The 14,562-nt window shown below is 34.5% G+C and overlaps 3 protein-coding genes across 4 annotated transcripts; all 3 read left to right on the plus strand.

Annotated features, from left to right (window-relative positions):
- The first annotated feature begins 129 nt into the window (after positions 1-129).
- On the plus strand, positions 130-1,778 carry LOC113227541 (gastrula zinc finger protein xLCGF3.1-like). Its single transcript, XM_026460481.1, has one exon. It carries the CDS (start codon positions 130-132, stop codon positions 970-972), a length of 843 nt encoding a protein of 280 aa, XP_026316266.1. The 3' UTR covers positions 973-1,778.
- A 548-nt stretch (positions 1,779-2,326) lies between these two features.
- LOC113227551 (gastrula zinc finger protein XlCGF7.1-like) lies at positions 2,327-7,085 on the plus strand. Of its 2 annotated transcripts, XM_026460501.1 has the most exons (3): positions 2,327-2,539; positions 4,549-4,834; positions 5,901-7,085. In XM_026460501.1, the coding sequence occupies exons 2-3, from the start codon at positions 4,830-4,832 to the stop codon at positions 6,820-6,822; spliced, it is 927 nt and encodes a 308-aa protein (XP_026316286.1). In that variant the 5' UTR covers positions 2,327-2,539; positions 4,549-4,829; the 3' UTR covers positions 6,823-7,085. The 2 variants fall into 2 exon arrangements, with proteins under 2 accessions (XP_026316286.1, XP_026316287.1); XM_026460502.1 differs by lacking the exon at positions 4,549-4,834 and having other exon boundaries at positions 5,901-7,083.
- Positions 7,086-12,258: 5,173 nt separating this feature from the next.
- Positions 12,259-14,353, plus strand: LOC113227552 (oocyte zinc finger protein XlCOF8.4-like). The gene is made up of 2 exons (XM_026460503.1): positions 12,259-12,344; positions 13,343-14,353. Exons 1-2 carry the CDS (start codon positions 12,340-12,342, stop codon positions 14,178-14,180), a joined length of 843 nt encoding a protein of 280 aa, XP_026316288.1. The 5' UTR covers positions 12,259-12,339; the 3' UTR covers positions 14,181-14,353.
- The last annotated feature ends 209 nt before the right edge of the window (positions 14,354-14,562 follow it).

Here is a 14,562-nt window from a genome sequence, read left to right on the forward strand (position 1 = left end):
TCAAGTGTAGTCCAAGCAAGTTGTATGCAAGGCACTTGTGTTGAAATAAAAAATAATACTCATACTAAAAATAAACTCTATAAATGTAATATTTGCAAAAAGTGTTTTAAAACAAAACGACATCATAAGATGCATGTAATGAGTCATACTGGAGAAACACAATACAAATGTGATATTTGCAACAAGTGTTTAATTACAAAACAAAGCCTTAAAGGGCATTTATTGACTCATACTGAAGAGACACCATACAAATGTGATATTTGCAACAAATGTTTAACAACAAAAAGAAGTCTTAAAAGGCATGTAATGAGTCATAATGGTGAGGCACTATACAAGTGTTATATTTGTGACAAATATTTAACAACAAAAGTATCTCTTAAAGGGCATGTAATGACTCATACTGAAAGGACACCATACAAATGTCATATTTGCAACAAATGTTTAACAACAAAAAGAAGTCTGAAAAGGCATGTAACGAGTCATAATGGTGAGGCACCATATAAGTGTGACATTTGCGACAAACATTTAACAACAAAACAATCTCTTCAAGTGCATGAAATGTCTCATAGTGGAGCGACACCATACAAGTGTAGTATTTGCAACAGACGGTTAACAACTAAACAAAATCTTAAAGGGCATGTAATGACTCATACTGAAAGGACACCATACAAATGTGATATTTGCAACAAATATTTAACAACAAAACACACTCTTAAAGTGCATGCATTGGCTCATAGTGAAGGGTCACAATATAAATGTGATATTTGCAACAAATGTTTTAAAGCCAAACAAAATCTCCAAGGGCATTTAAGGACTCATACTGGAGAGTCACCTTTCAAGTGTGATGTTTGCAAAAACAGTTTTAAAACAAAACAATATCTCAGACGGCATATTTCGATGCATACTGGAAATTTTGTCACCATTGAAGTGAACAAAAAAATATTAAGATTAGAAATAGAAGTTTCACCTTAATTAAGATTGTTTTTTTAATTTACATGTATATAGTATGTTGTATGCAAACAAAGAATAGGTAGGCAAATAATATTTAGATGACAGTAGATAAGAAGTTTGTTACTTGTTCATTTGGCTGCTAACAGAATGACTGCATGTTTGCAATTTATGCGTGTAGTCATAATCAACTTCATATAGCCGAGACCTCGACTACTTGAAGTTGATAACGACTTCACGCATTAAACTGCATGCAGTCGAAATTCAACTGCTTGCACACCTCAGAGTACAGTTGGGGCTTATGAACATGAGTTTGTTGACAAATTAAAATTGAGGATTTTGATACTGATATGTTTATTTCCTTAATAAATAATAAAGTGAGCGTTTGGAATCTTGAATGTTTTGAATACATTGTCAAATTATATGTAACTTTGCTTCCATTTCGACTTTAACAAATACTATCTTTCTAATTCGTGAAGTACACTGAACTCCTGAGCTAGACTCGCGACAGTCAAAGTCGATTTGTTTATTTATCTACTTCAGGCATGCAGTCGAAGCTGGTAGCAGCCTAAAATATGCTAGTTTTAAAGACGGCGGCACAACGAGTCATCGATTTTTTTATTTAGTTTTTACGACTACAATTTACTTAATTTCAAATACTCGATTATGATCCTATGTTTAGAATTTGCCTGTATTATATTTCATATTGAATAAACTTATTTAAAATATGCTGAACCAAATAATGTTTATTCATTTCGCACTTAATAATTTTATCAATATCGACATTATTGACACGTTGTACAGAGTAGTAGATAGTCCCGTGAGGATTACCATTTTTTTTTGCTGTCAGGGCCAGTACAATCCTTCAGTTCTTTAATGCTGTTGGCCTAGGCTCCGAACTGTATTAGTGGTAATCATAACAGATCAGTTAATTGTTGCAGTTATGAGGGGCCGCATAGATCCCGAATGAAGCCACCCTAATAATAATAAGGGCGGGTCTAAGGTTTCCACTGGAAGTGTTTAGTGTCTTGATTTGCTGTATAAGCAGTCTATTGTTATAATTGATACAAAGATAGAACAAACTCAAACAAAAATTCTTTCAATCCGGACTAGAACCTGGGCTATTTTCGCTTAACGCGGGCTATTGCTCTCCCAACTGAACTACGGAACGAGTTAGCAGACCTTACGAATTTCTCTATGTGCTTGCTGCAGATCTTTGAAAGTTTTTCTTCATTCAACCAGGTAACCATTGTCTATCTTGAGACAACCTGCTCATGGGTTCCTTAGCAGACCACTCGTACTAAGGACTCTAAACTAGTTGTCATGGCTTAATAAATTATTATATCTTTATTGTTTCAGGTAGCAAGGAAATACCCGCCAATATTATCATCTCCTTTTTAAAAATTGAAAGCATAAAGAAGAAGCGCATGCGTCAGAAAAAAGTCCCTTGGATACAAACATAAATTTCAAACAAGAGCCTGTTCGTGATATACAAGATGAAATTATCAAAAAAGAGCTGTATGCAGATCATGAAATCAAGGAAGAGATGGTCATAGGACCTATGGCGTTGCAGCATTCAGGTGTAATCCAAGTAAGTTATGTGCAAAGCACATGTGTTCAACTAAAATATGATACTCATACTAAAAATAATTGTATAAATGTAATATGTTGAGTGTGTGCGTTATTTATTTAATATATGCAAAAAGTGTTTTAAAACAAAACGACATCACAATATGCATGCAATGAGTCATACTGGAGAAACAATACAAATGTGATACTTGCAACAAGTGTTTAATAACAAAACAAAGCCTTAAAGGGCATTTATTGACTCATACTGAAGAGACACCATACAAATGTGATATTTGCAACAAATGTTTAACAACAAAAAGACGTCTGTAAAAGGCATGTAGTGAGTCATAATGGCGAGGCACCATTTAAGTGTGAAATTTGCAACAAACATTTAACAACAAAACAATCTACATCAGTCAACCGTGACCATGGGACCTGTAAAAGGCCCGAAACGTCGGTTTGTTTGAAAAAACAAATATACGCGATTTAAATCTGGAAAAATAGTTTCATTTCCTATGTGTAACAATCGCGAAAACCTAAGAACTCGAAACAAAACAATCTCTTCAAGTGCATGAAATGTCTCATAGCGGGGCGACACCATATAAGTGTGATATTTGCAACAAACGCTTAACAACTAAACAAAATCTTAAAGGGCATGTAATGATTCCATACTGAAAAGACACCATACAAATGTGATACATATTTGTAACACATATCTAACAACAAAACACACTAATAGGGTCGTATTCCAGAACTCTACTCAATGCTCAAGTCAGGACTTGAGTATAATTTAAAGCAATGAAAATCATACTCAAGTCTGCTCAAGTCCTGACTTGAGTATTGAGTAGAGTTCTGGAATACGACCCTTAAAGTGCATGCATTGACTCATAATGAAGGGACACAATATAAATGTGACATTTGCAATAAATGTTTAACATCCAAACAAAATCTCCAAGGGCATCTACGTACTCATACCGGAGAGTCACCTTTCAAGTGTGATGTTTGCAAAAACAGTTTTAAAACAAAACAATATCTCAGTCGGCATATTTCAATGCATACTGGAAATTTTGTCACTATTGTAGTGAACAAAAAATATTAAGATTAGAAATAGAAGTTTCACCTTAATAAACATTTTTTTTAATTCATATCAATATACAAGGAATTATTATTATCATTTTAAAATTCCACTCGGCCAATAAAGAAACTACATCAACAATATGCCTGCCGCGTTCGTTTGAGAACGCGTGTCTCAAACGAAGTTCTCTTATCCAGTTCATCTAGCTAAATTTAGGATAAATGACAACTCATGTCTCATTGTGTAAGTGTGGTTTAGACGAAGGCAACGGATCATAATATTCTTTGACTGTACTAAATTACGGTATTCCCTGTATAACATCCTCCCTCCTTCTATTTCCCGTCCAACTTCCTATATATGCCTTTTATCTCTGTCCTCTCACCCAAAAATATATCACAATCTCTGTAAAATACATATGAATCATATTAAATTGTAAATATTGTTCGTATATTACCACTATATTTGTACAGTCAAGAGCACGTCAAGCTTGACACTTTGTGCTTAGGACCGTACCTATCGTAAGCGACATAGAGTTGGATTTAGATCTTAAGTGTCAAGCTTGACGTGCTCTTAACCCTGTACATAATTATACATACATGTTACTAACAACTTGTGTTAATTTTCTTATTTCTCTTGGCTTTTCGAGGTAAGCGTTTTAGCCAGTGTTATATGTATATTCTCAGTTCTCTTGTTAGAACAAGAGACAAATATATAACACTGGGACAAAAGACACTACTATCTAGACGATGGAAACGTGGACCATATATTCTTTGACTGCCCTAAATTACGGTGTCCCCTATATAACATCCTTCGTCCCACTATCCCTCGTCCTACTTCCTTTAAATGCCTTTTGGCCCTATCCTCTCAGCCAAAAATGTATCATATTCTTTTTAGATTCATACATACAAATCATATTAAACTGTAAATATTAATTTGTGCCGTCTCTTTTGTTATAGAATTCAATTTGTGCAAAAAGCTCTTCTCTAGGGTCGTATTTCCAGTGCTTGAAATCATACTCAAGTCTGCTCAAATCTTGACTTGAGCATTGAGTAGAGGTCTGGAATAGGACCCTCAGTCACCGACAAAATTCTAACACACCCTCCATAACATTTATGAAACTAGAAAACGGACACTGGCAGAATTGAGTGACTGAAGAGGCTGAAGATCTTTCCAATTCGTGGGCTGAAGCTCTAACCACGTTAAGCCAAGAGAAATAATATAAAATATTAGTGAAATAATGTGGTAATTATCAAAAAGTTTACTTTGCTCAGTCGTGTGATTTTTTGTGATTCAATTTGGATTACATTTGTATGAACTTTATTATTACAAGAACTGGCCAGAAACTTAAAAATAGAATACAAGTACTGTCTGCTTCGTTAAGGTAAAACTTGTGCTGTGTCTCTTCTCAGGCGAGGGTTTGGGACTTTTCACACACACATGACACATTTTCCGAAGGTTTCCGAACCTTCTTCGACATGCAGGTTTCATTAAAATTTAAAATTAAATTTCGCACATAATTTCAGATCATCTGCGTGAGACACGGTAGGTCAAACCATTAGACTACCAGGGCTGTCTAACTTATGGCTTAACAATTACTTGATCAACATAAAATGGTAAAACGAAAATACCATTGGTGAAACGTCTCAACGGATTTATTTTACATTTGCTCAATTATTAATTTTGTGGAATGTATATAAATTGAGATGCATAGTATTTCACATAAAGTTATCCCAACATTGGAATGGCATGTCTTAGGTATGAGAAGTTCACATCTGTAATTTGGTGTATAGAAACTAAGAATGTGTTAACTGTTGTAATCTATTGGTGTTCATCATACGAGTGTACATAACACTCGTATGATGTTAAGTAAGAGCGGATCTGACTGACATTTTCACTGAAAGTGTTTGGTATCTTGATTTGTTTAATAACCAGTCTATGTTATAATTTATACAAAAAATGAAGAAACCCCAGGGAATGGTACCAGGGATTGTTTAGCCTAACGCAGGATATTGCTCTCCCAACTGAGCTACGGAACAGGTTAGCAGACCTTATGAATTTCTCTATGTGCTCTCTGCAGATCTTTATTTTTGGTTTTAAATTCTTTTTTCGCCGTAGACCCAGCTGTGAGAAAACTATGAAAGTTTTCTCTTTACTCAACCAAGTAATACTATCTTGAGATAATCTGCCCTTGAGTTCAATAGCCGACGCTCATACTAAGGACTCTAAACGTTGGCCGTGTTCTAGTACTCTTAAGCTTGAACCTAGTTGTTGTGGCATAATAATTTTTACTAACTTTTTATTGTTTCAGGCTCCAAGCAAATACACACCAATATTGTCATTTCCTCTTTAAAGGTGAACTGAAAAACACCTGTAAAATGTCACATCTAGAACAACAACTTCATATAAAAATTGAAAGCATAAAAGAAGAAGCAGATGCATTCGAAGAAGATCCCTTGGATACAAATATAAATTTGAAACAAGAGCCTGTTGTTGATATAAAAGATGAAATTGTCAAAAAAGAGCTGTATGCAGATCATGAAATAAAGGAAGAGATTGTCATAGGACCTGTGGTGTTGCAGCATTTGACGTCGAACTTTGTGCAGAGCACATGTGTTGAAATAAAAAATGATACTCGTACTAAAAAGAATCCCTATAAATGTAATATTTGCAAAAAGTGTTTTAAAACACAACTACTTTATAAAATGCATGCAATGAGGCATATACACAAATGTGAAATTTGCAACAAATGTTTAACATCAAAACAAGGTCTTAAAGGACATTTAAGGTCTCACACTACAGAGATACTATACAAATGTGATATTTGTAACAGATGTTTAACATCAAAACAAGGTCTTAAAGGACATTTATGGTCTCACACTACAGAGACACCATACAAATGTGATATTTGTAACAAATATTTCCAAACAAAACCAAACCTTAAAGGGCATTTATTGACTCATAGTGAAGACACACCATACAAATGTGATATTTGCAACAAATGTTTAAAAACAAGACCAGGCCTTAAAAGCCATTTATTTACGCATACTGAAGAGACACCATACAAATGTGATGTTTGCAACATATGTGTAACAACAAAACGCAGCCTAACAATGCATTTATTGACTCACACCAAAGAGACACCATACAAATGTAATATTTGCAATAAATATTTAACAACAAAACAATGTCTTCAAAAGCATGTAATGAGTCATAGTTTTGGGGCACCGTAATATGTACAACTTAGAATAATCATGCATATTCTAAGCTGGACAGCATAATGTGATATTATGTTATAACATTGGTTGTGATATGAACCAGGACCGTAGACAATACAGTTAAAATATTCATTGTTTTTTAAATGGGACTTTATGGGGAAATCCGAAATCGTACAAGTTACAAAGAAACTGCCTTTTTTGTGAAACCAATTTTGGCATAGTCAATTTTTTCGTCAGTGTGAATTGCCATTAAAAATTAATAAAATGTATCAAAATTATTTCTAGTGCTAACTGACTCAGTTTCATGAAGGGATCATGTCATTGTAGGGGACGAAAAAAATTGGGTTAGCAGAAGTTGGTCAAATTTCATAAAATATTTTTTCGTACGAAATTAATATAATATTTTGATCAATTTTAAACTGACGCTTGACCAAATTGACTATGCCAAAATTGGGTTCACAAAAAATACTTAATGGTTCGTAAGACAGTTTCCTTGTATCGTCCATGGTTTTGGATTATCCCAAATTGTCCCATTATAAAAAACACTGTATCTATATATTGTCTTTGAGCGGCCGGAGAAAAGGATTTGATCGAGGTAAAAGGTCTCCAAACGCGTTTAAAGAAAGCTACTGTATGAAATATCTCTTTTGTATTTTTAACATAAATAAAATACCTAATATCTAAAGTATATTTCAAGTATTATTTATAGTACAGAAAAATATTACACCATACAAGTGTGATCTTTGCAACAATTATTTCACAACATAACAATTTCTTCAAGTTCATGTAGTGTCTCATAGTTCAGGGCCGTCATATAAATGTGAAATTTGCAACATTTCCCTTCGATACAATTGGTCTACTTTCCCGATCGGTCCACTTTCACTATTCGTCTACTTTCCCTATTGGTCCACTTGTTTTTCAAGATTCGTCTATTTCCCATTTCTATTACTTTCTTGTTTGGTCTACTTTCCCATTTCGCCTACTTCTCTATTTGGTCTACTTTCCTGTTTGGCGTACTTTAATGATGCGTCTACTCCGATAATCGTAGTACAGACTACTAAAAAAACCAACCTCAAGAGTTCATGGAATTACATCTATTTACTAAGTTTTATTAAAAACCGGATTAATCCCCTAATTTGCCGTACTTAGAGGTGGAATATTTTCTTAAAATTTAAATGTGACCAATACTGCCCTCATTCCAACAAAAAAATATCGAAATCGGTTCACTAACATTATCATAAATTAAATAATCGTTATAAACGAGTTTCCGAATCGGGAAAGTGGACCGATCGGTAAAGTAGACGAATAGTGAAAGCGGACCGATCGGGAAAGTAAACCGATTGTACCGAAGGGGTTTTCGCGCTAAGACGGCTTTGATATTTGAATATAGTTTTCATTTATTTATTAAGAAACTTGTACGTTAATATATCATTATTGTATGTTCCTATTTATAATGGTCGTGAGTTGTACTATGTACGGCTGTTTATCTTCATCTAAACGGGATAAAGAGAAGAGTTTCTGTCGTGTTCCGAAAGATGAAACGAAGTAAGTAAAAAAAGACTTATGTCTGAGACTCATTCAGTTATTGTTTTCTTCATTTATTTAGTGCAGAGTAATATATAATACAGATTTATTATATCAATACAATGAGATATAGAGGACAAGGATTCTCGAATTTTCAATTTGTATTGCCGATTAACATGTAGTGAATATAATTATTAATAAAAAAAAAAAAAAAAATTTTTGCATATTTGTAAGAAAAAAAATCCTGTTTTTTTATAGTTAATGGTACCAACACGGTGTTTTGAGACGCTGAAAACTGAAACTACATAGCAATAGTGCAAATTCAATGGCAATAAAAATTGATAATAAATGAAACGATCAATTAAAGAATGAACAACGTGATAAAATGTTTTATAAAGTTCTAAAGCAATTTCTGTTAAATAAATGTTTTTACTCCTTAGCCTTAGAAGAATACCTATTTTAATTGATTAGACATTATTGTATTTAATAAAATGAATATATTAATAATTAGAATATTATGATTGTTGTAGCGAATTGCAGCAGTCGCTATAAATCTTTTTTGTATATATTTTAAAGTCTTTTTCAGTTTTAGTTTTACACTTAAATTCTAAATTTAAATGTGATTGTTTCTGACGCCTTTTTCTGACTGCTGTTTTGCTTTGATAGCTACGTGGTATTTTCCAATAAATTATTAAAAGCTGTGTGACGGTGTGACCTCGTTACACCGTCGTCTCACCTCTTTTCCAAATTCTATCGCGAATAATCGCCAATTCTGGTTCTTTATTACGTTTATAATCATTAAATAACCTAAATCATGTGTAATAATTTATAACAGTCTACAGCCTTCGTGTGCCTATATCAGTTACTCGGCCCATTTAGGGCCCTTTTTTTAAACTTTACTTCTTTAATAAATTTTGTGGACCGGAAGTTTCCCGTTTCATTGCCGTGAACCTGTTCACGGCTAGTTAGGGTTACAACTCTTTCAGCTGTAAGTATGTACGGACAACGGCACATCAAACTACACATTTTTGTTCGAAAATCGCCTCCAGTGCAATGGAACAAGATACGTCAATGTGTAGCTTTGGCCTTGCTCACTCGTTGTTAGCAGCCACCTTTTAACCCATTGATACAGTCCGCTACAATTGTATTAGATTAAAACTTCGATGCCTGTCTCCAGACACTGCTACGCTGTTCTGAGTTTCATTAGTGCCAAAGGAGGTTTTCCATCGCTAAATAACGGTTGTGACCCATCAGTGGTAAAAAAATGCTCGATAACGCGATCTGTATGAAAACCAGAGTTACTCGAGTTGACGTGATTGCTGCCTCGAGTTGACTCGACTCGGTGTCTGACAGCAATCGCGAGTCGCGTGTAGCGATTTTTATTCATGGCACGAGAAATAATGGCGGATTTTTATAGTTACAGTAAGGTTACAGTTTTTAAACGAACCAATTCTTATTATAAGCAGTGGCGGATTTGCACTCTTGGCCGCCCTAGGCTCCAGGCCATGTAGTCAGTACCAGCCGCCCCTTACCAAATACGAAACGGCGCAGTGCGACTCGCCATAGTGTGAGCCTTTAGAATATTTAGGTAATTTGAGTTATTTCTTGTTATCGTCAGTGAATTTTTGTCACGATTGGCCGCTCTAGGCCCAGGCCTTAGGGCAAATCCGCCACTGATTTTAAGTATATTTTGGTTATGTTCCTTAATTGTTTGTTTTAAGCTAATAGCTCTATAGCCAATGCTCAATAAATAAATAATAATAATAAGTATATTCATATCAACTCGATTCGACGACAATTCACCGCGCTGGGCACGATCGGCAGGTCGATCGCGACTGGAGCATTCTCCGAAAGTTGCGGAACCATTTGAGTGAGAACGAGTAGCCGGGCACCGAACCGAGCTAGCTCGAGTTCAAACATAGCTCGAGTTGACTCGTTGTGGAAGTAACAAGAGTTAAATAACTCGAGTCGCCCATCGCTACATTACATACATTGAATGTCGATAACGTCCTGTCTCTAGCAAATCTTTGGATTCGGTTTTTTTTAGGCGTATTCTGCTTTCGGACATTATAAGAAAGTGTTTTATCTGTGTATTTGGAGAAGTTAGCTATTTATGGTATTGTCAAATTTTGTTCATGTGAGCCCGAGACTGTACTGACTAGCGATGCGCGACTTTGAATTTTATTAACACTAATCATTGGAATGGGTAAATCATTTGCCAAAGTCGAATCCAAGCACAATCATTCGACTCGAGTGGAATGATTTAATAATACCGAATGCCAATGCCATTCGGTCGGGTGCACGAGTCGAATGACCATTATATCGGAACACCTCATTCATCATATTCATACCAAAATATCCCTGTCCCCGTCATATTTACAGTATTTACCATGGCGTCAGAGAGGGCTAGGTGATCACGAGCAGAAATACTCTATGGAATCTATGGATTAGTACACGTAGTAGTTTGTGATTAGTAGGTACTACTAATTAGTAATGAATAATCATTCGAATATGAAAATTAGTAGGTTACGAATTTGACATTCGAATGACAGGATTAGCGATTATTATTAACGAGTCGAATAACGAAACCTTTCACAATCGCGCATCGCTAATAATGACACAACTCGATATTGCATTTGAGAGCACTCGTTTGCCTGTGTATAAAAATAGTATACCTTCCCACCACTCAAAAATGGTAGTTTTGTTTCAGAAATAATGCGTAAAGTTATAATTATTAATACAAAGATCGAACAATGCATAAAGTGTCTCCTGGGTCAATTCGCGTTTTTAAAATATTTGTGTTTATTGTTCACATTTTTGAAACTACATCAACAATATATAAATAAATAAATAATAAATATGCCTGCCGCCTTCGTTTGAGAACGCGTGTCTCAAACGAAGTTCTCCTCTTATCCAGTTCATCTAGCTAAATTTAGGATAAATGACAACTCATGTCTCATTGTGTAAGTGTGGTTTAGACGAAGGCAACGGATCATAATATTCTTTGACTGCACTAAATTACGGTATTCCCTGTATAACATCCTCCCTCCTTCTATTTCCCGTCCAACTTCCTATATATGCCTTTTATCTCTGTCGTCTCACCCAAAAATATACCACAATATCTGTAAAACACATATGAATCATATTAAATTGTAAATATTGTTCGTTAATTAACAATATATTTGTACAGTCAAGCTTGACACTTTGTACTTACGACCGTACCTATCGTAAGCGACATAGAATTGGATTTAGATCTTAAGTGTCAAGCTTGACGTGCTCTTAACCCTGTACATAATAATACATACATGTTACTAACAACTTGTGTTTTTTTTCTTATTTCTCTTGGCTTTTCGAGGTAAGCGTTTTAGCCAGTGTTATATATTCTCAGTTCTATTGTTAGAACAAGAGACAAATATATAACACTGGGACAAAAGACATATATAACAGGAATAATCTTGCTCAAAAATCTCTTCGATATTCCCTCTCAGTCACCGAACAAATTTCTTATAAACACTGATGATGTCTGTGAAACTAACACGTAACATTAGTCTCATAAGCCCTTTTCAATCCTCTAAGCACAAGCCATTCAATAAGGAGAAAAACTTCCCTTTCCGTTGTCTGGGAAGTTCCTCAATTTTTTTCCAGGTAATAAGTCAAATCACTTTTTATGAGGCTGAAGATCTTTTTAATTTGTGGTTTAGCTTTATTTTTTTCCATCCTCTAAGGTTTAGCTAGACTGGAAACTGAAGGACATGTTATGTTGACATATATAAATCAGACGTTATATGAATATATGGCATTTCGACTAGAAAACGGACACTGGCAGAATTGAGACTTTGTAGTCTCACAAGCCATTCATTAAGGAAAAAAAATCGTCTTAACTTCTTTCCGCTTTAAACATCAAAACACTTTGTAAGTGACTGAAGAGGCTGAAGATCTTTCCAATTCGTGGGCTGAAGCTCTAACCACGATAAGCCAAGATAAATAATATAAAATATTAGTGAAATAATGTGGTAATTATCAAAAAGTTTACTTTGCTCAGTCGTGTGATTTTTTGTGATTCAATTTGGATTACATTTGTATGAACTTTATTATTACAAGAACTGGCCAGAAACTTAAAAATAGAATACAAGAACTGTCTGCTTCGTTAAGGTAAAACTTGTGCTGTGTCTCTTCTCAGGCGAGGGTTTGGGAATTTTCGCACACACATGACACATTTTCCGAAGATTATGAACCTTCTTCGACGATCTGCGTGAGACACGGTAGGTCAAACCATTAGACTACCAGGGCTGTCTAACTTATGGCTTAACGATTACTTGATCAACATAAAATGGTAAAACAAAAATACCATTGGTGAAACGTCTCAACGGATTTATTTTACATTTGCTCAATTATTAATTTTGTGGAATGTATATAAATTGAGATGCATAGTATTTCACATAAAGTTATCCCAACATTGGAATGGTATGTCTTAGGTATGAGAAGTTCACATCTGTAATTTGGTCTATAGAAACTAAGAATATGTTAACTGTTGTAATCTATTGGTGTTCCCATGTACACTTGTATGATGTTAAGTAAGAGCGGATCTGACTGACATTTTCAGTGAAAGTGTTTGGTATCTTGATTTGTTTAATAACCAGTCTATGTTATAATTTATACAAAAAATGAAGAAACCCCAGGGAATGGAACCAGGGATTGTTTAGCCCAACGCAGGATATTGCTCTCCCAACTGAGCTACGGAACAGGTTAGCAGACCTTATGAATTTCTCTATGTGCTCTCTGCAGATCTTTATTTTTGGTTTTAAGTTCTTTTTTCGCCGTAGAGCCAGCTGTGAGAAAACTATGAAAGTTTTTTCTTTACTCGACCAAGTAATCTTGAGACAATCTGCCCTTGAGTTCAATAGCCGACGCTCTCACTAAGGACTCTAAACCTTGGCTGTGTTATAGAACTCATAAGCTTGAACCTAGTTGTTGTGGCATAATCATTTTTATTAACTTTTTATTGTTTCAGGCTCCAAGCAAATACACAAAAATATTGTCATTTCCTCTTTAAAGGTGAACTGAACAACACCTGTAAAATGTCACATCTAGAACAACAACTTCATATAAAAATTGAAAGCATAAAAGAAGAAGCAGATGCGTTCGAAGAAGGTCCCTTGGATACAAATATAAATTTGAAACAAGAGCCTGTTGATGATATACAAGATGAAATTGTCAAAAAAGAGCTGTATGCAGATCATGAAATAAAGGAAGAGATTGTCATAGGACCTGAGGCGTTGCAGCATTTGACGTCGAACTTTGTGCAGAGCACATGTGTTGAAATAAAAAATGGTACTTATACTAAAAATAATCCCTATAAATGTAATATTTGCAAAAAGTGTTTTAAAACACAACTACTTTATAAGATGCATGCAATGAGGCATATACACAAATGTGAAATTTGCAACAAATGTTTAACATCAAAACAAGGTCTTAAAGGACATTTATGGTCTCACACTACAGAGACACCATACAAATGTGATATTTGTAACAAATATTTCCAAACAAAACAAATCCTTAAAGGGCATTTATTGACTCATAGTGAAGACACACCATACAAATGTGATATTTGCAACAAATGTTTAAAAACAAGACCAGGCCTTAAAAGCCATTTATTTACGCATACTGAAGAGACACCATACAAATGTGATGTTTGCAACATATGTGTAACAACAAAACGCAGCCTTACAATGCATTTATTGACTCACACCAAAGAGACACCATACAAATGTAATATTTGCAATAAATATTTAACAACAAAACAATGTCTTAAAAAGCATGTAATGAGTCATACTTTTGGGGCACCGTAATATGTACAACTTAGAATAATAATGCATATTCTTAAATGGACAACATAATGTGATATTATGTTATAACATTGGTTATGATATGAACCAGGACCGTAGACAATACAGTTAAAATATTCATTGCTTTTTAAATGGGACTTTATGGGGAAATCCGAAATCATACAAGTTACAAAGAAACTGCCTTTTTTGTGAAACCAATTTTGGCATAGTCAATTTTTTCGTCAGTGTGAATTGCCATTAAAAATTAATAAAATTTAATTAAATTTTTATTGAATTGATATTCAATTTTTTTTTTGTGAAATGACTCCACTAGTTTGTTATAATTATTAATACAAAGGTAGAACACTCAGAAAAAATTCCTTCGATCCGGTCGGATTCGAACCGA

The sequence above is a fragment of the Hyposmocoma kahamanoa genome, unplaced genomic scaffold, assembly GCF_003589595.1.
Source record: "Hyposmocoma kahamanoa isolate Upper Pololo Valley unplaced genomic scaffold, ASM358959v1 211, whole genome shotgun sequence".
Lineage (NCBI taxonomy): Eukaryota > Metazoa > Arthropoda > Insecta > Lepidoptera > Cosmopterigidae > Hyposmocoma > Hyposmocoma kahamanoa.